Source organism: Mesocricetus auratus, unplaced genomic scaffold, assembly GCF_017639785.1.
Source record: "Mesocricetus auratus isolate SY011 unplaced genomic scaffold, BCM_Maur_2.0 Super-Scaffold_6730, whole genome shotgun sequence".
Taxonomy (NCBI): domain Eukaryota; kingdom Metazoa; phylum Chordata; class Mammalia; order Rodentia; family Cricetidae; genus Mesocricetus; species Mesocricetus auratus.
In genome coordinates, this window is record NW_024429184.1 from 99379348 (window position 1) to 99402978 (window position 23631).

General features: G+C 44.9%; 1 protein-coding gene across 1 annotated transcript in view; it reads left to right on the forward strand.

The window, feature by feature from the left end:
• The window catches only part of Aldh7a1 (aldehyde dehydrogenase 7 family member A1), a 34694-nt gene extending 14663 nt beyond the window's left edge, over positions 1 to 20031 (forward strand). Inside the window, exons 8-18 of the mRNA XM_005069101.4 lie at positions 2219 to 2296; positions 4996 to 5093; positions 8735 to 8776; positions 10208 to 10302; positions 10682 to 10766; positions 12224 to 12330; positions 13912 to 14028; positions 14182 to 14279; positions 14423 to 14496; positions 17008 to 17083; positions 17959 to 20031. Coding sequence (XP_005069158.1) covers positions 2219 to 2296; positions 4996 to 5093; positions 8735 to 8776; positions 10208 to 10302; positions 10682 to 10766; positions 12224 to 12330; positions 13912 to 14028; positions 14182 to 14279; positions 14423 to 14496; positions 17008 to 17083; positions 17959 to 18013 — 925 coding nt within the window. The 3' untranslated portion in view covers positions 18014 to 20031. The remainder of the gene's footprint in view (positions 1 to 2218; positions 2297 to 4995; positions 5094 to 8734; positions 8777 to 10207; positions 10303 to 10681; positions 10767 to 12223; positions 12331 to 13911; positions 14029 to 14181; positions 14280 to 14422; positions 14497 to 17007; positions 17084 to 17958) is intronic.
• The last annotated feature ends 3600 nt before the right edge of the window (positions 20032 to 23631 follow it).

The window sequence follows — 23631 nt, forward strand, 5'->3', positions numbered from 1 at the left end:
CAGAGATCCACCTGCCTCTGCCTCCCAAGTACTGGGATTAAAGGTTTGCGCTACCTCTGCCTGGCTTGGTGCTGGTTTTGTTTTTGTTTTTGTTTTTTGTTTGGTTTTTGAGACAGGGTTTCTCTGTATTGTTTTGGAGCCTGTCCTGGAACTCACTCTGTAGACCAGGCTGGCCTCGATCTCACAGAGATCCGCCTGCCTCTGCTTCCTGAGTGCTGGGATTAAAGACATGCACCTGGTTTTTAATGGTGGGAAGTGTCCTGTTTGTTTCAGCATAGACATCAGATAACTTTCTTCTTTGGTTGTAGTAACATTTTTATATCACTGCAGTTTTTGTGGCTGTTTCTGAGCCATGACCTTTAATTTACCTCTTTGGAAGAATGCCGGATACTGACACACATGTTGAACTCTTCTAGACATTTTATCACTTGAAGAACAAAAACCTCTGCAGCAGAGAATAAATACCCTGGCACTTTAGGGACTGTATTTATTGGATAACTGTCCAACAGGTTTGTGGCTGAGAAGCCCTCTGCCCCTGGGCTGGGGATTGAATTTAGGATCTTACGTATGTTAGGCAAGCGTTCTACCATTGAGATATATTTTCAGTCAAGTGAATAGACCAATAACAAAACAGAGAGAACCAATTAGTGCACTCTTTTTTTTTTTTTTTTTTTTTTTTTTTTGGTTTTTCGAGACAAGGTTTCTCTGTGGCTTTGGAGGCTGTCCTGGAACTCACTTTGTAGACCAGGCTGGCCTCGAACTCACAGAGATCCGCCTGCCTCTGCCTCCCAAGTGCTGGGATTAAAGGCGTGCGCCACCAACGCCCAGCTAATTAGTACACTCTTTAACATTATTTAAAAGGAATTACATTTTTGTTAAAATTGTAAGTACCTTATTTATTTATATTTGAGACCTTTATAGCTCTGAGGTCATAAAATCAATACTATCAATTTATGAATCTGGAATTTAGATTCATTGACTTCTTCTGACCTATTTAATCTTGATGCTTATTTCCAGTGGTTGCATGATCTTCTTTCTAACTTAAGAAGTTTTGGGGCTGGAGAGATGGCTCAGCAGTTAAGAGCACTGGCTGTTCTCCCAGAGGTCCTGAGTTCAATTCTCAGCAACCACTTGGTGGCTCACAACCATCCATATGGGATCTGGTGCCCCTTCTGGCCTTCAGGTATACACGCAGGCAGAACACTATACATAATAAATAAATCTTCTTATTTTATTTTATTTATTTATTATGTATACTGTCTTCTGCCTGCATGCCAGCAGGGGGCACCAGATCTTACTTAAGGTGGTTGTGAGCCACCATGTGGTTGCTGGGGAATTGAACTCAGGACCTCTGGAAGAACAGTCAGTGCTCTTAACCGCTGAGCCATCTCTCCAGCCCCATAAATAAATCTTTTAAAAAAAGTTTTGATAGAGAGCTTGTACAAGAGTGTCTTCTGATCTCCACATATAACCATGGCATGGGTATACCTATTCTCACACGTACATATCACACACACACACACACACACACACACACACACACACTCTCTCTCTCTCTCTCTCTCTCTCTCTCTCTCTCTCTCTCTCTCTCTCTCTCTCTCTCTCTCTCTCTCAGCTATCAAGATGGCTCTGTCCTTGGATCCCCATAAAACAGAGCCCCATGGCACACATGTGCACACACACTTCAGACATAGACATTCATACAAAATAGATAGATGAAAATGTAATTAAGAGCCTGGCGTTGGTGGCACATGCCTTTAATCCCAGCACTCGGGAGTCAGAGGCAGGCGGATCTCTGTGAGTTCGAGGCCAGCCCAGTCTACAAAGAGAGTTCCAGGACAGCCTCCAAAACAATACAGAGAACCCCTGTCTCGAAAAACCAAAAAAAAAAAAAAAAAAAAAAAAAGAAAGAAAAATGTAATTAAGGCTGAATGTGGTGACATACACCTTTAATGCCAACACTCAGAAGGCAGAGGCAGGCGGATCTCTGTGACTGCCAGGTCAGCCTGGTCTACACAGCAAGTTCTACTTTAAACCCAAACTTCTGCTTGTGCTTGTAAATCTTAGCTATAATTTGTGAGGAAAACCTAGGTGTGAGTGTTTGAAGAGTTGGAAGGAAAACTAAAAGGGAAGCCATGTGAGAGGAATTTCTCTCTTGTTTATAAAACTATTCTGAGGGAAATGGTTGACTGACCAGTATCTGCCTTTTTCTTCCTAGGATCGTAGCCAAGGTTTTAGAGGACAATGATCTGCCTGGTGCCATTTGTTCCATGACTTGTGGTGGAGCAGATATTGGGTAGGTGAATGGATGAGGAGCATCGTTCTGTTGAAGGACCCTGGGTTGATTGCTGGGCATCTTCTACCATAATAACAAAACCCAGGGTGGCTAAAGAGGCGAGGCTACCTTCTATGGCCATTAAAATTATAGACCTGCTATGTTCTTGTTAGTGAGCAACCTTCCCGAGAAATACTTGTTTTTAGTTATTGACCTACTGATTTTCAGTGTTCATGGTTTGGACAGATATTAATTTCCTGATACTTGATTTATCTAGGGACCTATAAAACAAAGCTGTGACATCGAACTCTCTGCCTGGAGACTTAGCCTAGTTTCATTTCCTTAGCTGACCATAAAAGGGGGCAGGAGATGTAGCCTAGTGGGTAGAGTGTTTGTTAGTATTCAAGAAATTCTGGGGGCCGGAGAGATGGTTCAACCATTTAGAGCAGTGACTGCTCTTCTAGTGGACCTGAGTTCAATTCCCAGCAACCACATGGCAGCTCACAACTGTCTGTAACTCCAATTCCAGGGGATCCGACACTCCCACACAGAATATATACAGGCAAAATGCCAGTGTACATTAAATAAATAAAAGAAAGAAAGAAAGAAAGAAAGAAAGAAAGAAAGAAAGAAAGAAAGAAAGGAACCTCTGGGTTCAGTTCCTAGCACTGAATGTACCAGGGGTGGTGACACATGCCTATAATCTCAGGTCCCTGATGGTGGAGGCAGGAAGATCAAGAGTTCAAGGGCATCCTCAGCTGTATGGCAACTTTGAGACCCCATTTAGAAAAAAAAAGGGGGGGTGGATCTTGGGTTTTGTTTTAACTGCAACAAGATTCATATACCATAAAACCATCCCTGTGAAACTTAGGTTTTTGCTTGGGTCTTGGGATGGGAGCCCAGGTACTCTGTGTGCAGCCCAGGCAAGGGCTCTCCCACCTCAGCTCCTGCCAAGTAGCTTCTAAAACATTCAGGTTTGTGCAACCGCTGCTGTCTTATTGCAGGACGTTTTCCACACCCACTTCTCACCGCCTTCCCCAAGTTTGTGACAATCACTGACATCCTTTTTGTCTCTGTCAATTTGGTGCCATTTTGTATAAATGAAGTCATAGAATATGAGTTCTTTTGTGTGTGATGCTCTCCTTTGTGACTCCTCTTTTACTTAGCACAAGGTCGCAGCCTCTGGGTCTGGAATTGGCTAAAATTGCCCAGAATAAGCAGAAAAGCTGGGGTCACTCTTTTTTTTTTTAAACTAGTTTAGCCTTTGAGCAGGGAGGTTCTCTAGGAGTCAAGTCTCTCACCATGCTGGTCTAGACGTTAGGGTCTTATTTCCTTGTTCATATAGATGAGAATAATAGGAAACTTGTCCTACTGCCTCCCTGCCTCCCAACCCCCATAGTGCCCAGTGAAATGCCTGTAAATGCCACTGAAACACGAGTGCTGTATTCTTTGGCCGACTGTGTTCTTGCGCTCCCGACATCCTGTCCTGTTGGCCTTGGCATAGGCCATTAGCATACGTAGGACGTTACTGAGCGCAGCCACCTGGCCTACAGGCACTCATGATTGTAGGTTGAACCTGGGGAGTTTTTACCTGAGTGGTTAGATCAAGCTGTCCAGGGTGCCTTGCTCACACTAACAGAAGTACAAACAACGGAACAAAGAAGTTTCAGTCAGCAGTGTTTGAGCTACATTCCTGAGAGCCAACTGGAAGTCCTAGAACAGCTTTGAGTTTTTTAGTTGTATATTTTGGGGGGGACGTTTTAACTGGGGGGGGAAAGGCGGTTAAGGGAGGGACTGCTTCTGGAAACCCCGGGGCAGCTGCAGATGACATGAGCCTTCTATCTTCTTGTCTCCACCTTTCAACTGCTGGGATTATAGGTATAGACCACTGCATCTGGTTTTGTGTGGTGCCTCCTGAATGCGATGAAGCAGGCTGCATCCCCAACCCTAAGGGCAATGCATGCTACCTGGGTCCTGGAGAGATCGGCAGTGTTTGTCATGGGGATTTTTATTTCCAGGTAGTGCCTTATTGAGTGGTCCAGGGTGGCTTTGAACTCATCCTAGCACAGGCGGCAGGCCTTGAGTATGAGATCTTCCTGCCTCAGGCTCCCAAGTAGCTGGGATCACAGGCTCGTGCCGTAGCTTCTTTTCTTCTAAATAAAAGGCTTGTTGAGTTGTATGTGTGTTGTGGGTGTTTTGCCTGCACGTGTACCACATGTGTGCCTGGTGTCTGTAGAAACCAGAGTATAGCGTCTTCTAGAACTAGAGTTACAGACGGTTGTGAGCCACCATGTGAGTTCTGGATTGAATTGAACCTGGATCCTCTGGAAGAGCAGCTGGTCTTTTAACTGCTGAGCCAGCTCTCCAGCCCCAGGGCTGGCTTTTCTTAAAGTATTGCAAATTAGGAGCCCGAAAGCACCTGATGTTCCTTAAGGAAGCTCTCGGAACACATGGTCTCTGTTCCCTCTCAGTACAGGAAGAACTTTCTTCATGAGCTAGAAGGCTCCCTAAAGGGCTGTCACAGCTCACACAGAAGGTCAGCTTGCTTTCCCTGAGCTTCTGCTTGTGAATAGTTTGTTTCACCACCTCATGCCCTTGGGATAGACTTCCTTGTAACCTTGACTGCCTTGCCAAGGGCCCGTTCATGCTGCTTGTTGGTACTGTCGGGTGCCGTCATTTCTAGGTGCTTTTGCTTGGGTAACCCTCTCTGTTCCCTGCAGCACAGCAATGGCCAAGGATACACGTGTGAACCTGTTGTCCTTCACTGGGAGCACTCAAGTGGGGAAACAGGTGGCCCTGATGGTGCAGGAGAGGTTTGGTAAGTCCGGCTTTGTGACGAGGATTTGAATCAGTGCTTGATATTCACAAGTTTTTGCTGGGCCTGGTGATGCACTCCTTTAATTCCAGCACTTGAGAGGCAGAGGCAGGTGGACCTCTGAATTCAGAACCAGCCTGGTCTATGTAGTGAGCTCCAGTCACATTGTGACCTTGTCTCCAAAAACCCAACAAACCAAACAAAAAACTCAACAAAATAAACAATAAGGTCAGTAAGGTTGTATGATGCAAGATTAACTGTAAAAAATTATATTTCGGTGTAGTAACAATGACTTGAAAGTGAAATTTAGAAAACAGTTCTGCTTATGGTGACATTAGAAAACCAAAACTCAAATAAAATCTAAAGCAGTGCTAGCCTTTTGTTCCAAGTACCCATTGAAAGACATTAGAGCAGGAAGACATCGGGTTTTCATTTTTCATAGTTCAGGCTTGTTGTGATACCAGTTCTTCCCAAATGATCCGTGGGCTCGGTGAAGTTGCTGTCAGCATCAGCTGTCTGTTTTGTGGCTAGTGACGATTGACACCAAAATTCCTATGACAATGCAAAGAACCTTGAATATCTGAAACAATTTTGAAAAAGATTAATGATGGAGATCTCCTGCTTGCTGCTTTTACAACTTACGACAGAATTATTGCATGAAGTTGTAGATAGTGGGATAGGACCGAGAGCCCACACGTCTATTGCTAATGGGTGTTTTTCCCTCTCAGCCTGGTTGCCAGACATTTTCAGTGGGGTAAGAATAGTCTCTTGACAGCCACATGAATTAATATGAAATTTCCTTGTCTTACCCTAAACCCCAAACTTAACTAAAAATCTATCAAAGACCTAAATGTAAGAGCCAAGACCAAATTTTTGGAGACCTAGGAAATAAGCCTTTGTGACCCTGCGTTCTGCAGTGGTTTCTTAAATGACACCCAAGGCACAAATATTAGTAGTAACAAATTAGACTTCATCAAAAACTTTTTAAAGTGCTTCACCGTGTACCAGAGGAAGAAATTAAGAAGGGCACAGAATATTTGCAAGTCGTTTCTCCACTAAGGAACATGTGTCTAGAATATAGGAAATGCGTTTTTTGTTTGTTTTGTTTTTTTTTTTTAAGACAGGATCACTGACATGGAACTTGCCATGTAGACCTTGCTGGCCTTGAACTCATAGACATGTGTCTGCTCTGCCTCCTGAATATTAGGATTAAAGGTGTGTGTGGAAGTAGAAACTCTTAAAGATTAACAGTATAAAGACACATGCCATAAATTTTTTTTCTATAATTCTGGGTTTATCACTTATCCATATGAGACAAGTGCTCTACCACTGAGTTATATTTCCAACTACAAATAATGCAATTATTGGGGGCTGGTAAGGAGGCTTAGTGGGTAAAAGCATTTGCTATGTAGCCTTAATAACTGAGTTTAATTCCTGGAACCCATGGAAACAAGATGGACTTGGTGGCTTGTGTCTGTAGTCCCAGCACGCCCATGGTGAGATGGGAGAGACAGAAGAAGCACCTGGAAGCTCACGTACATAGCCCAGTGGTAGAAATAACAGGAGACACTGCCTCAAAAACAAGATGGAGCCAGGTAGTGGTGGTGGTGGCAGCGGTGCACACCTTTAATCCCAGCAGAGGATCTCTGTGAGTTCAAGGCCAGCCTGGTCTACAGAGTGAGTTCCAGGACAGGCTCCAAAGCAATACAGAGAAACCCTGTCTCGAAAAACCAAAAACAGAAAAGAAAAAACAACAACAACCCTCCCCAAACAACATGGTGGTAGGAAAGAGCAAACTCCCAAAAGTGATCCTCTGACATCCATGTGCCCGTTGTGATACCTGTGCTCTGTGTGTGCTTGCTCTGTCTGTCTGACCCACCCTCTCACATACTCAAATAAAGAGAAAGAATAGCTGAAAATGGGCAGTAGATAGGAATGAGCACCTCATGTGTTCAGTAAGCAGGAAGAGACGCTCAGCTTCATTCGTGTCTCTGTTCTCAGGAAGTCTTCACCTTCTCACCATCTCTTACTCAAAGCAGTAGTTTGTTCTTGCTTAAGTAGCAGCATAGTAGGATTGCATCCTCTTGAGTGCCTTTGACTATCTTAAGCGATAGGCACTTTTGTCTGGAAGGGGGTTGGGAACTGGCAGTTGGGAGGGGGGTCAGAGGGCAGTCAATGGGAGTAAGCAGAAGGGGTGGGCCTTCCCCTTTTGCCAGATACCCCTCGTAACCAGGAAGGGGAAATTGCTGTGCGAAAGACTCTCCTGTTTTCTTCTTAGCAGCTAGCGTAGTGCCATGCTGTTGGCGGTAAACCTTCCATAGGCCAGTTCTTGCCCCCAGAAGCTGGAGCTGTTGTCCAGCTGGCGGATAGTAGCCATAGCATTCATACTTAGTACCTACCCACTGAATGCTTGCTGTTTCGGAGCCATGGGGGTGACAGTGTACTCTCCTGTGCCATGCTCCTGCTACTTCAAATGAGTTACTTTAGAGGAAACATATTGAAAAGAGTAGAGTGATGACTGTAATCTATAAAATTGAGGCAGATCTCAAGTCTCTCTTCAGGGGAGAGTGAAAGGGGGCCCAGGCATTCAGAGGGCTCTGTATAACTTCTCTGGAATGTGAGTGAATTGGCGTCACATGTCAAGAGTTCTGGGCAGTGACCTAAGTAGATAATAAAAAACACTGATAGCAAGCAGCTAATATATTCAGCACTGAATGATTAATTAAATAAAGTTTGGTGTGTCATTGCAGTGGAATGACACGCATTGATTTCATTTTTCCCACTGCTGGGTATTACCCACTCTGCTATCTTTTGGTTCTTCCCACATCTGCTACTTTCCCCTCCTAACTAGGCCCCTTCTGTTTTCATTTGTGTCTTTGTGTGTGTGTGTGTGTGTGTGTGTGCAAGAGTCCGTTCTCTCCAATCATGTAGGTCTTGGGGATTGAACTCAGGCTTGGCTGCAGGCACCTTTATTTGTTGAGCCATCTTGTCAGCTCCTAGTGAACGTCATCAGTGTTGCTTCTTCAGGGTGAGGGTTTGTTTATGGGCTCCACCACTGAAGAAAATGTCTCCCCCTCCTCCATCAACCACTATGTGTAAGACCCCAGGGAGTGTTGGGACTCTGAGTTCCTCCTTTTCCATAACAGGGTGTTGATAGGTCCCATCCTATGTGGGTAACCACACAGATACTTTGAGTTAATTGTCATAGCCACATCCTGCCTGGAAGTCACTGTTCCCACTACTTCGGGGACCATGATAGAGTTGTCCTATGCCATTCATGGTGGCCATTCAGCTGTCATGCATTCTCAGTTCTCTGACTAATTATGAGCCAACACAGTCACTGCGGAGGGAAGTGGCAGCTATGTGCATGACGCTCTGTCATTCCCTCTCTCTAGAAATATATACACGCATGGGCTCACAGGCATGCAGTGTGGGCATTTAATTCATATCCCTTTTCAGGGTATTTCCCAAGAACACAGTCTTGTATGTAACTGTCGTACAATGCTGTAATTGTCGTTAATATCACTGTTAAGCTGCCCCATTAATCAGAAAGTAAATGAAAAGATAACTGGGATTGCTCCAATGAGAGGTGGTGTGCAGAGAGTGCTGAAATGGGAAATAATTGTGTCTGTTTTCTTTTAAAGGGAAAAGCTTGCTAGAGCTTGGAGGAAACAATGCCATTATAGGTAAGGCTGCTTTGCTTTGCTTTCTGTTCGGTTTGCTGTCCAGTCATCTTGAGTGTATGGAGCTGGCACAGGAACTCATCCATTCCATGCTCTGTGTGCTTGGGACTCAGTTCCCATCTTTAGGAATTTTCCTGAGGAGTCAGGACATGAACCTGCCTTAAAGGAAGAGGGAGCTGAGAAACACGATAATGTTGGGAAAATGTTATCTGCTCTAATGTGGTATTTCTTCTTCATGCTTTTCCTTCTCTTGTTGTCTAGAAACTGGCTGTGTGCTCTTCCAGAATAATCAATTGTTTCCTAAGTGACTTGCTGATTTCTTTAGATTTCAGACACACAAAGTTGACCTTTAGTGGAGTATTTGGGCTTTCATGTTAGGAAGGAACACTTGCTTTTTTAAAAGATTTTATTTTTGCTTCTATGTGTACGTGCGCATGTGCATGCATTCCTAAGGACCCAAAAGAGCTATCAACTTTCCTGGAGATGGAGTTATAGGTGGTTGTGTGCTGCCTGATATGGGTGCTGGGAACCAAATTTGGGTCCTCTTCAAGAGCGGTACATGCTCTTACACTACCAAGCTAATCCTCCAACTGCTGTGCAACTTTTAAAGCTGTAGTTTGCTCATCTGTATCATTGGATGATGATGCCTTCTGTCTGAATAGATGGAAGGAAGGACTTGAAGCTCTGTGCTTTGTTCTCTGACAGTTGATGTCAAGGACACAGCTAGTACAGAAACTCACACGTACAAGACCCTGGATTTGGTCCCCAGAACTAAGGGAAAATTCAAATAGTGGAACTAAAGAGTTGTAAAATGGATAGAAAGTCTAGCCTGTGTGTGTGAAATATCTTCTTTCCATCTTCCTGACCCAGGGATGCTTAGGTTGGAAGGGTAACAGTGACAGCATAGGAGGGGACAGTAGCTGTCAGAAGGCACGAGGAAACAGGGATTGTAAGTAGTAAGTTAGCCTCGAAAAGGTTAACTTTGTAAAGAGTACTCTTCTGAGGGCAGAGGGAGAGGAATGGGGAAGAAGGTAGTGACAGGACTTTCCCTGGATGTCTTCAGGGAAGCAGGAACAGGCTGTGATCTTCTGCTGTAGCAAGGGACAGGTTGTCTCATGTAGGAGCAGGAAGCTTTGTGGCAGCGGGGCGTGGACTGGGACAGGTGAGCAGTAGTGAGATGAAAGGTAATGTGATCTAGCTGAGCCTTAGTTTACCTGTGTATTGGGTAAAGGTCGTAGCTCCATTGCCCTGTCTGTCATCATCAACACTTCCCTAGAAGGAAAGCGCTCCTTCCCCTTGGATACGTGTCTCTACCGTGTCTGTTACGCAATGGTTACTTTGATGTTACTGTATTTTCTAAAGGCTTGTTTTACACTGTTTAGCAAACTGCTCTGCCTGCCTACTGCACTGATGGTACACTTGTGCTTTTTTAAGCTTTCGAGGATGCAGACCTCAGCCTGGTTCTGCCATCAGCTCTGTTTGCCGCCGTGGGAACAGCTGGACAAAGGTGTACCTCTGTGAGGCGGCTGGTGAGTGTGTCCACAAGCATGCTTGAGAATGTCCTTTTTCTTCCTGAATGTGTATATGTGTTGTGTACAGGTGCCCTCAGGGGGCCAAAGTGGGGAGGACATCAGGTTTCTTAGAGCTGGAATTCCAGGTGGTTGTGAACTACCCAGTGTGGGTCCTGGGAACCAGACTTGGATTTTCTGGAAGAACAGCAAGATGATTTATTTTCATGTAGTTAATGTTAAAAGTAGAAAAATATATAATTAAAAGCATGGTTTCGGTTGGTTTTCAGAGACTGTAGTATTTTAGTAGCTACTTATCAGTACTGTTGAAGAACTTATTTACTAAGTCTTGAGACGTGTATTCATTTTGCTGTTCCCCCAATGCCCATTCTTTACGTAGTTTTTGCATGAAAGTATCCATGAGGAAGTCGTACAAAGACTGAAAGGCGCCTACTCGCAGATCCGTGTTGGCAACCCCTGGGACCGTAAGTAGCTGGTTCTCTTCTTAAAAGTTATCCTCTTCTGACAGCCAGTGTTACCTGTATTTCTGACCTTCTGAGCTGGAGGTGGGGTGCCCCTTTCTGAGAGACTGAGGGGCATCTGATGACATGTCAGGGTTAGGACCTTGTACTTGACATGTGTAAGAGTTGAGGTCCTGTTGGTTGAATGAGGTGATGGTTGAGCTCTCCTTTTTACTGCTGTTGTTCTTCCCAAGGCATCACTGTCCACAGGGAAAGTGTTCGAGTCCCCAGACTCACCTTCTTCCAGTGCTTTCTTCCCTAACAACCAGAGTGGTTGCTAAGCTGTAATCATGCTGGGCATGGTGGTGTAAGCCTTTAAGCTCCTCACTCAGGAGAAAGGGGCAGAACTAGCTAATCTCTGTGAGTTTGAGACTAGCCTTGTCTGCATTGTAAGTTCCAGGTAGCTAGGACTACATAATGATATCTCATATTTTTCAGAAAGGGGGGGGTAAGGGAAGGGACAGTTTGGGTCTGGAATGATGGCTCAGGGTTAAGATGAGCAGGTACTGTTTTTGGGGAGAACTACAGTGCTCAGTTCCCAGTACCCATATCAGGTGATTCACAACTGCTTTTTGGGGGCGGGGTTGGCACAATGTCTCATGGTGTAGTCATGACTAGAATGAAAGACATTCACTGCCATGTCCAGCTTTAAAACTGTCTTCCACTTCAGGGGTCTGACCTCTGGCCTCTGTAGGTACCTACTCTCAGATGTCTCCACCCACACAAACACAAGCATACACATGATTAAAAATAAAAATAATTGAAAAATATAATTCACCCTTCTGCTTGGGACACTCCAGCGATTCTCACTGTTCTTAGACTAAAATCAGAATCCCTCTGTGGCGGATGCCCAGGCTTTTATGACGTTGCTCCTGCCTTCCTTCCCCTTACTGCCCACTAGACCCGTGTCCACTCGGCCTGGGCTCCAGTTCGCCCACCTTGGTTACTTCAGGGGTTCAGTTCCCGGCCGTCTACCTGTTTCGTTTCCTGCAGTCTACCCCATGGAACTGCACACTAGCCACAGAGATTATAATGGTCTTCAAGAGTGGGCACACTGTTATGAACATGCCACTCCTGTGCTTTTAGGGCGTCACTTTGATAACTTCCTTTAAGGCAGAGGTTAGCTAACACATTTGGTTGGCTGTTTGTGTCTGCCTCGAAGCCACCCCTACTCATTTGTGTGTTGTGGGTGGCAGCATTGGGACTACAAAGGCAGAGTTGAGTAATTGTGTTGGAAGCCACATACTTGATACAAAGCATAAGATATTAAGAATCTGGTCCGTCAGGGAGAGAGTTGCTGATTCTTGCTCTTAACTGAGGATGTAGGGAGGAGGGCTTAGCCGGTTAGTTTTGAAAGCCACTAACATAATAAAATGATGCTATTGAGGGCAAAATGAAGAGCTTCCCTTCTCTTTCCCCAGGGAATATTCTCTATGGACCACTCCACACCAAACAGGCAGTGAGCATGTTTGTTAGAGCCGTGGAAGAGATAAAGAAACAAGGAGGCACGGTGGTCTACGGGGGCAAGGTAATGAGGATTGTGGGTGGGTAGTCACAGCCTCGCTTCTTTCTTTCCCTTGAGCACAGATTGCTGAGAAAATCTGGTGAAGGGTCCTGGATGGCTGCATGGATGCTCTTCTCCCCATCCCTGTCACAAAGGGGAGAAGGGTTCTGAGGAACGCATGATGACACAGAAGAAACTCAGTCATGGTTGCCTTTAAGTCAGCCCCTGGGATTTGTATGGAAAGGGTCTGGGTGTGCTGTGGAATAAAACAATATTCAGGGTAGTTAGAGTTCATGTCTACTGGTTGTTTGGGAAAATTAAGGAAAGAAATCACAAACACACTGTTATTTTCAACACCTGAGAACTACATTTTGGTTGTAGTTTGAGACACCATTTTATCTTGTAACTCTGGTGGCCTGGAACTCAGTGTTTACCTGCCTCCGCCTGTCTTGAGTTCTGGGATTAAAGGCAAGCATCATTCTCCCCATTGAGAACTACATCCGAAAGCAGATGCCCCCGATTGGAGACACTTAATATCTGCTTGGATACCATGTGGTGTGTTCGGACTATGTATAGTCAAGGCCTTGCTTCATGGATTGGTCGCCTCCATCTGCACAAAAGGTGTACCCTCGTTTATTGCTTGTTTAGTTGCATTTCATTTAAAGCTTGTGGAGGCCCAGTCCTTGCAAGGCAATCCGAAAGCAGATGCCCCCAGATTGGAGACACTTATATCTGCTTGGATACCATGTGGGTGTATATTTGTGTGCTTTCTTTTCTTACATTGAGCTTTCTGTAAAGAACTTAACCTAACCGTTACAGAAATAGGGTTTGCCCTTGTGTGACACTTAAGTTCATGGTTCAGTATGCTCATGGAGGAACAGATAGAGTTGCATGCAAACAGTTTAGAGTACAGGGTTGATGCAGAACTTAGCGGGCTGGGGTGTTTCATGAGGAAAGACTATTACCCACTAAGTGGACAGGCTGTGTGGTTACAAATGCACCTTTTTGGAATTTTGTGTAATGTATATGAATTTCCTAGAGCTTGTATAACAAAGTGTCAGAAACTGATTTGGAAGCACTGGAAATTGGATGTTGAAGACCGGAACCAGAGTGCTGATAGAGTTAGTTTCTGGTGAACTCTCTCTGGGTTGTGGATGAGTCCTCACATGACCTTTCCCTAAAGGACAAGGGATGCTGGCCGTATTGAATTAGGTCCTATGTCCAGATGCCGTCACTCTGAGTATTGGTCATATTCAGTGTATGAATTGGGACAGAACACTATTTAGTCAGTAACACGATGGGTGCAGATTGCCTATTTTAAATTAACTTAAAAAGCATTTCAGCAGTCTGCCTCGCCAAATAACTTCAGTGTGGCACACGGCATGGTTTTTCTTTCCAAACACCTTTTTCTGTTTTTCTCTCTGACGGGTAGGAGCAGGAGGGCATTTTCATTCCAAACAGGATGCTGCTTTCTTTGGAGAAATAGTTTACCTGTAAAGGCTGTTTTGATTTTCTCCTCGTAAATGTAGGAATGATGGTGTCCTCTGATCTCAAGTCCTAGAAAAGGAAATCCATCCACTCTTCTTATTTCATCTTTCTCTTAAGGTTATGGATCACCCTGGCAATTATGTAGAGCCCACCATTGTGACTGGTCTTGCCCATGATGCATCCATTGTGCACGAGGAGACTTTCGCCCCAATTCTCTACATCTTCAAATTCAAGGTAAAAAGGGAAAGATCCAGACCATGAAAGAAAACAGATGTAACAAGGCAATTGAGTTTCTTTTGTGCACTAACACTGTATCTTATGAAATGAGCTTTGACCTGAGCATAGTAATACTGGTGACACTAACAGCTCCCAATCTTGTCCTTTTAGAATGAACAAGAGGTTTTTGCATGGAATAATGAAGTGAAACAAGGACTTTCAAGTAGTATTTTTACCAAGGATTTGGGCAGAATCTTCAGATGGATTGGGTATAACTTAGTCTGTTTTGAGTACTTATTGAGTTTGATGTGGTGAGTGATTGTGTTCATGGTGAGAGCCTGAATGCCTGGGCTTTGTTCTGTTTTGTTTAATTTCCTGTGTGTTCTCACTGTCTCTCTCCCCACACACACAGACCCAAAGGTTCAGACTGTGGCATTGTGAACGTCAATATTCCTACCAGCGGGGCTGAGATTGGTGGTGCATTTGGTATGTAGAGATTTGTTTTTCCTTTTATTTTGGTACTGGGGACTAAACCTAGGCTGTCATGATGCTAGGCCAACACTCTACACCAAGCTAAGAGCCTCTGCCCTCGTTACTCCTTTTCACAGTGAGCAGCAGAGGAACAGTAATGTTCACCTTTAGTTTGTCAAGAAGTGGAAACACAAGCTGGGCCATCATGGCATATGCTTTTAATCCCAGCAAAGCACTTAGGAATCAGAGATAGGTGGATCTCTTGAATTTGAGGTCAGTCTGGTCTACAGAATGAGCTCTAGGACAACCAGGGCTACACAGAGAAACCTTGTCTCAAAAACAAAACAAAACAAAAAAACCAACAAAACAAAACGAAGAAAAGAGGAAATGGAAATACAATTTATGTTCTGTAATAACCTGTGACCTAGCATGCCTGAAAGAACATGCACTCCAACCCAAGTTCTTACCAGAGTCCTCATCTTTGGCTTAGGTTGGAGCAGGGCCCTGAACTCAAGATACATGAGCCTTGAGATTCAGTGTTTTTCTAGGCAGATCTTAGAGCCAGAAAGGTTAAAACTTCTGCTTCAAAGCTAGGAAACAAAATACAACCCATTTGCAAATACCATGTAAAATGGGCTTAGAAATTGAGTGGGGGATAAGGAGTGAAGAAATGACAGACACGCAGAAAAGCTGAGAAATGGTGGGTTGTGCAGCCTGATGGAGACACAGCAGCAGCCTAGGACTCAGGGCATTTACCATCTAGAGTATGAACAGGAGGCAGGTTCGCTGACGTCCACAGGAAGGCCTGTGGGGAACAACTCAGGTTGTAGTCTTCAGGATGAGGGGGCTGTGCTTGAAATGTTCTGCACACACAGATTTTAGCTAACGCTCAATTGTTAGTGGGCACCCATACTTGGACCTAGGGAAGGCCTTGCCATTCTCGTGGATCTGAGGTGTTGAGATCCTTGGCATGGCTGTGCCCATGTCAACAGTATGCATTCACTCAAGACTTTATCTGCTCCCTCCTTGTATTTCACTAGATGAAATATTAAGCAGTTATTTTTCCTGGACCCTATGAGCTACTGATATTTCATTGTAGTTTTTAAAAATCTTTTTGGGTATATATTAAGTTTAACTCGTTAAAAATTATTCATAGTGCGGCCAGAAAGATGGCTTGTGGGTAAGGTCATTTGCTACCAGGCCTGAGACTCTTGAGTACAATCCCCATAAGCCAGAAGGAAAGACCTGCCTGCCCCTGGAGGTTGCCTTCTGGTCTTCACACTCACACTGTGGTATGAACACTTATGAACACTTGGACACAAAATAAATCAATGTAACACAAAAATTAAAAACAAATTAGCCAACATGGCTGAGTGTGGTAGCCCATGCTTGGAATCCCAGCTCTCTGTAGGCTGAGGCAGAAGGATTGCCATAATGAGGCCAGGCTGGACTGTGTACCAGGCCAGAAAGACCCAGCCTGAAAAAAGAAAAACAACAACAAAAAACCCGAAACAAAACACAAAGTATGGTAAAAATAAGTGGCCTCCCAGAACCTCCTCTCCTTCCCCTCTCTGTCTTTAAACATATGCACACGAAACCCAAGCAAGCAAAAAACCAATAAGACAAAAAAAGAAGTGCTAAAAGTAAGTAAAAAATTAAAAAAAACAGCACGGAATTCCCTTCGTTTTGGCTAACTACTCTGGAACATGGGGCCTCGATGTGGAATGATTTCCCCTTTGCCATTGGGTGTCACTTGCAAATAGTTGCTTGGTTAGGGGTGGGGCCCAGTCTTCATTTCTCCCTTATGGTGCTGGGATCCCATCTGACTTGAACCTGTAAAGGTTTTGTGTGTGTTGCTACAGTCTCTGTTCATATGACATCAGTTCTGCTGTGTCTGGAAGACACTTCGCTTGGGTTCTGCTCCCTCTCCCACGTAGGTCCCTAAGCCTTGAGGGAAGGGCTCTGATGGTGCCTTTAAAGCCGGGTGCTCCAGAGTTCTCACGCTCTGCACATTGTTCAGCTGTGGGTCTCTGTGTTGATTTCCTTCTTCCTTTTTTTAACTAAAAAAATTTAAAGATTTATTTATATGTGTGAGTGCTTGTCTTCATGTATATGTGAATACCACTTACATGCCTGGTCCCTGCAGGGACCAAAAAGAGGGTGCTAGGTACCCTGAACTGGAGTTACAGGTGGTTGTGAGCTGCCACGTGGGTGCTAGGAACTGAACCTGGGCCCTATCCAGCGGTGTAGACAGTGCTCTTAACCACCGAGCCTCCTCTCCAGCTGCCACTGCCGCCACCTCGTCCTTCTCCTCCATTTGCTTCTGCTTTTCTCTTTTTGGCGGCGGAGGGGGAGCACTTCATATATTACACATACCCCAGGCTGATCTTGAATTCATAATCTTCCTGCCTCAGTCTCTGAGGGCTGGGACTGTAGGTGTGTACTACCCTACCCAGTCTTGATCTGATAGCCCCGTATCCTCTGAGGGCCGCAGGAAAGGTGTGAGATGACTTTGTATCTCTGTAGGAGGGGAGAAGCACACGGGCGGTGGCAGGGAATCTGGCAGCGATGCCTGGAAGCAGTACATGCGAAGATCCACGTGGTAAGGAAAGGCTTTGCGGGGGAGGGTTCGCGCTTGAAGCCTTGGGAGTGGGCTGTTGCTCTTCTGTCTTCCGGTTTTGTCTTTGCTCAGGCTCTCTTGGTTTTGCTTTTCCAGACTCTGTATGTAGCTGCATCTTTTTGAGTATGCACGATACACTACAGGTTAAGCACACTAATCCTAAATGCTCCCAAATCTGAGCAGTTCTGCATTGGCATGCCGTAACGTGTGCGGAACTTCTGCAGCTGGTCATATGACGGGTGGTAGTCATAATGGAGGTATACTAGGAATGTATGAAATTACCTGGAGGCAGTGTTTGCAGAGGTACATGAAACAGGAATGGACTGTCCCCAAGGTGTCTCCTGAATACTCACATATTCCCAAATCAGAAAAAGGTCTAAAAGAGTCACTCCCACACATTTCCAGTGAAAGACTCTCACCCTCATCTAGCGTAACAACTATGATCCTTGTTGGATTCTACTCCAGAGGTGGGATATGGACCAGAGGACTGGGTCGTTCAGCATGATGAGGTGGGAGGAGCCATCCTTGCCACTTCTCCTGTGGTGGAGTTTTCTTGCTTTCCAGTGAAGTAGAGAGCACCATGGGGGGGGGGTCTGGCCTGTAAGTTTAAGGGTGGGGGGAACCAGCTTGGAAGGCTGAGCAAGACTTGGGGGGCCAAGTTGATAGTAAGTGGTGATGTGCATCTTCCAGACGTATGTTATTCTCTTTTTATGAGGAATCACACTGACATTGTTTTGTATACTAATTTTTTTTTACCAACTTGTAAGCTGTTAAGATAAATGGACCTATGTTGTTGTGTTATGAAAATGTTCTATATTATGTGTGCTCTGCCATTCATTTAATTCTCTTCTCCCCAGTACCATCAACTACAGCACGGACCTGCCTCTGGCTCAAGGCATCAAGTTTGAGTGACGATGCTTTATTTGGCATCACTTAGCCATTCCTGCGGCTACTCTGAAGAAGCCCAAGGAAACGCTGATTTTCCCTGATCGTTTTGTATCTAACAGCGTCTGATCTCCAGTGATCCCCAAACCTGACTAAATCAAGATACTAATTTTTCAGAAATTGAAATTAAATATTCTCAACCTAGCCACATTTAGCAAAAGATGGGTTTGGTGAATTTGTGTCACTAGTGACCTTTTTTTATTACAGTTATTTCTTGGTTAAGTAAATGCCATCATAGGAAGCTGGGGATATGGAAGACCGAATAGAGAGGGAAGAGAGTCCTTGCAGTAGAGAAGATGAAGGCTGTCCTCTGAGCAGTGTTCACTACTCACAGTCCCCTCCTCTGGCCGGGATTGAAGGGGAGAGGTACCCTCACATGCTGGGGACCACAGCACAGTTTCGTGTGCATGACTTGCAGTGTTCCAAATGACAGTGGGTCACTGTTGGGTGAGGCGAGGGATTTAGCTCAGTTGTGAATGGTTGCCTAGCATATGTGAAGTCCTGGGTTCAGTTCCCAGCACCACCACAACAAAAAATGCTGTAGTCAACGAAGGGTGTTCCCCCATGTATGACTCCTGCTCATGACTGTGTGGGGTAGACAGACCTTCATTCTTGTCCCAGAACTTGTCACCTGCTGGGAACTCTGGGGCTGAAGTCACTCATAAAAGCACTCCTGGATGCCTCGAGTGACCTCAGACCATAAGCCAGAGCCCGGGCTTGTGCTGATGCTCATAGGTTTCTTAGCCTGAATGCTCACAGTGCATGCAGGGAAGGTCACTGCTGAGCATCTAAGGTCTCACCGGGAAGCAGTGGCGTACCTGCTCTGTGGTGCTGTCACTCTGTACTGCATAGCAGCCACCACTGGGTCTACTGTCACACTGAGCCCCTGCAGATGCCTAAGGAGGATGGGACATTTGTAGGTAACTAGAGTCATGGTGTGGAAAGATTTGGATGACAGTAAAGAATTTGGGGGACTGATTTCAGTGTGGGGAAGCGGCGGGTGGCACACCAACCAGTTACAAATGTGTGTTCACACCTCTCTGTTGTCACCAGTGAGGAGCATTGAGTGGCATGCCCTTGCCATCACTGACTATGAGCCAAGCTAAATGCCGGTGACAGAGCTACTGAGAGGCTGTTGTCAAGAATGAGGGTAGGGGGAAAATAAACAGTTCATTTCTTGGGGAAAAATTGTTGACAGTGCCCCAAATTACTAAGTAAGAAAGTGACATGGCTTGCTAAGATTTGCAGGTGGATTCTGAATCATTGCTGTGGCCATGAGGACCCAGGTTGTGCTTTTTCATAACACACACAATGCAGTGAGCTGGCCAGTTTCTACTGCCTAATTAGAACTGTTTTCCTGAGATAGGCTTTCCCCCCCAGGCATCCCAAGAGCTGGGACTACAGGTGTGTATCACTGCCCAGCTTGATTCTTCAAAGCAAGAGAATGAAGTTGGAGCATCAGGAACTTGGAATATAGTCCCCACACCAGTAAATGAGTGTGGCAGTGCACACCTGGAGTCTCAGCAGTCAAGTGGTAGAGACGAAGATCACGAGTTCTAGGCCATCCTTCGAAACGAGACCATGTTATGATGAACACAACAAAAATAAAATCAGGATCAGTGTTGTAACTCTGGATGGCCTTGAACCCAGAGATCCACCTGCCTCTGCCTCCCAAGTGCTGGAATTAGAAGTCTGTCATCACACCTGACCAGTACTCATTTTGATCAACACACACACACACACACACACACACACACACACACACACACACACACACTTAAACACTTCAGTTGAATTGCTAAGGAGCTATGATGATGTGGCCACATGTGACAATGGCATTTATGTCCAGTGTGTAGAAGATGATGGAGAGTTAGAATCTTGGCCGAAGCTGATTCAGAGGTCCCTTTGAGACTTCATAATTTTTATGTGTTTCTAGCACAAGGACTTGTTTGTCATAATGTTTTTATTAAAACTTTGGCTTTTAAGCTGTCCTCTGTACTTTTTTAAAATTGGTTTAAGAAATAAAGATGGTGTGTGTGTACACGCACTAATGCAGGTAATGTGATGATTTTCTACCTACACATTGAGGCTGATTCCTTTAGTCTACATAGCCAACAGGAATCCCCCGTCTGTAATCCTCATTAGCTGCTGGAATGACAGGCGTCCCTACCCACCAGGAGTCGGTGTGGGTGCTGGGGCTCCAAACTCAGCCCTTCATGCTTGTGTGTCAAGTGCTTTTCCCACGGAGCCATGCTCCCTGCCCTGCCTGTTACCGTATTTTTATGTGTTTGGGTCTTTTCCGTAGATGTGTGTCTGTGTCTGCACCAATCCTAAGAGTGTGATGGACCCCCAGGGCTGGAGTTACAGTTGTGAACCGATGTGTGGGTACTGGAAATTGAATCTGAATCCTCTGGAAGATGCTGAGCCTTCTCTCCACCCCACCTTACCCCCCCCCCCCGCCCTTAAATGCAGGGTCCAGACTGGTCTTGGACTCCCTATGTAGCTGACAATAAGTGACCTTGAGTTCCTGATCATGCTGCCACCTTTCCAATGCTGGGATTACAGGTGTTCATCACCATGGCAGTTTGACACAGTGCTGGAGATGGAAACCTAGGCCTGGAGTGGCAAGCAATCTGCCCACAGAGCTAATTTCCATCCCCTTTATATAGAGTCAAATCTATTAACATTGTTACAGCAAATTTAGAGAATCAAGTTGGAAGTCTTTTCCTCTTTTTTTTCTTAAATGATATATTTATTTAATGTGCTTTGGTATTCTGCCTGCATGTTATGTCTGTCAATGTCAGATCCCCAGGAGGTTGAGATGTAGGCAATTGTAAGCTGCCATGTGGGTGCTGGGAATTGAACCCAGGTCCCATGGAATAATAGTCAGTGCTCTTAATCGCTGAGCCATCTCTCCATCCCCTTCCTCTGCTTTCTATTTAAGAGAGTATTTTTAAAAATCAGGGTAGAAAGTACAATCTTAGGAAGGGTAAGAGTGTCATCATAGATGCCAATATCCGTGTTCCCTTTCCCAGTTCTCCAGAGCAACCGACACTCACCATTCCTGATGCTCTTTGCCGCTGTGCTTTTAGATTTATTCTCCTAGATTTGCTTTGTTCTGAATGTGTGCTGCATTCGTGTCTGTGCAACATGTGCCTGGAGCTGGAGTTACGGATGCTTGTGGACTTCCCTGTGGGTCCTTGCGAAAGCAAGGGGGTATTCTTACTGCTAAGCCATCTCTCCAACACCTTAGATTTAATTAATTAATTGATTAATTTTCATTTTTCAAGACAGGGTCTCTCTGTGTAACAGTCCTAGAACTTGCTTTGTAGACCAAGCTGGCCTCAAACTCAGAGATCCACCTGCCACTGCTTCCCGAGTGCTGGGGGATTAAAGGTTGTGCCACCACACTCAGCTTCTTAGATTTTTTCTTTTTATTATTCTCCCTCTTCTTAGATTTATTTTTAACACACAGAACGTTATGTTTTATTGTGTTTAAGATTTATTTAGTAGGTATTCAGTGGTCTACCTGCATGTATGCCTGCTGGCCAGGAGAGGGCACTAGATGTCATTACAGATGGTTGTGAGCCACTGTGTGGTTCCTGTGAATTGAACTCAGGACCTCTGGAAGAGCAGCCAGTGCTCTTAACTTCTGAACCACCTCTCCAGCCCCCGGAAAGGTATTTTAGAGTTGTACATATGCTGTTTGATAATGCATGCTTTGTTTAATGATTAAATCAGGGCAAAGAAGTCCTTTCTTCTAGCTTTTTGAAATCCACAGAAACTGGAGAGATGACTCAGGGGTTAAGAGCACTGGCTGTGCTTCCAGAAGACCCGGGTTCAATTCCCAGAAACCATATGGCAATTCACAGTTGTCTCTAACTTCAGTTCTAGGAGATCTGACACCCTCATACAGACATACATGCAGATAAAACATCAGTGCTCATAAGATACATAGGTGAAATCCACAGTACACCCTGCTGTGTGTAATCGCATGAGCTTATTCTAGCTGTAATTTAGTAGCCAGTGGCAACAGCCCACCTTTTTCTAGGGCAGTGGTTCTCAACCCTTTAATATGGTTCCTCATGTTGTGGTGACACCCCCCCCCCCACACACACACCATACAATTACTTTGATTGCTACTTCATGACTATAATTTTGCTAGTGTTAGGCATCCCAATGTAAATATTTATGAAGATAGAGGATTGCCCAAAGGGGTCCCACAGGTTGAGAACCACTGCTTTAGATGTCCTTCCTGTTCTTCCTAGCCTCTTAAAATCACCTTTCTGCTCCTGATTCCTAGGAGATTGGCTTTTTCAGATTCCATAGGTGTGAGATCATTTCTGTGCCTGGATTATTCACCAAACCTCAAGTTTCATCCATTTTGCCACAGATAACAGGAGTCTACCCATCTTTAATGGCTGAATGTATATTTGGAAAATGAACTATATTTCATCTCATCAAGTGGTGCACACTTACTTGTGCCCTTGGCCACGGTGACAGTGAATTACTAAACATGGACATACAGTTCTCTTATAAATTAAGAATAACTAGGAAGTCTTGGGTTTTTTTTAACTGCATACATGCATCTTGATCTATTACAATTTTTAAGGTTCCGTGAAAACCTGTGTAGTTTTGTAGGGTTCTGTTTTACAGACCAAGTTGGCTGCACACTCTAGTGAAAGCTGGCTTCTAACTCCCCCACCCCAGTTCCTAGGATTACAGGTGAATGCCACCATGCCCAGCTCGATGTCTTAAAATTTAAATTTATTAGTACATATGAGATGATTTCAGTTACTGTAGGCTGCATTCCAGCCACCTATGTGGCTGAGAGTGGGAGAGTCTCAAGTGTAGTTATGGTGCTGACCTGTAGGGGCCACTGTTGCTCAGTGCCGTGTTTGAGCAGGTGTGTTGCGCTCACTGCCCAGTTTTCATCAGTCTCCTCACCTTCCAGCAGACTTCTGTTAACCACAGTGATCTCCTGAGCTCCCATGGGATAAGCCCCAAAGAGAAACACAGTTTGCAATTGTGGGTTCCTATCTCTTATGTTAAAAATATGATTATGGGGACTGGATAGATGGCTCAGCAGTTAAGAGTGCTGGCTGTTCTTCCAGAGGTCCTGAGTTTAACTCCCAGCATCCAAATAGTGACTCACAACTGTCTGACTCTAGTCCATTTGGCTGTAGTCCCATGGTATCCAATGCTCTTTTCATGCATGCAGACAAAACACCCACATACAAGCAGGGTGATGGTAGTGCATGCCTTTAATTCCAGTGCTCAGGAGGCAGAGGCAGGAGGATCTCTGTGAGTTTGAGGCCAGCCTGGTCTACAGAGTGAGTGCCAGGACAGCCAGGGCTACACAGAGAAACCCTGTCTTGAAAAACTAAACCAAGCCAAATAAAAACAAAAACAAAACAACCCCCCCCAAAACCCCAAGTGTCTGGGTACACCTGTGAGGGATTTCAATATACATATGTCTGGGTCCATGGTCCTACAGAAATCAGAGTCTGCATCTGCATTGATATCCATGAGGACCCAAGTTGGATTCCTAGCACTGAACACATATGGTAGACATGAACTCATGC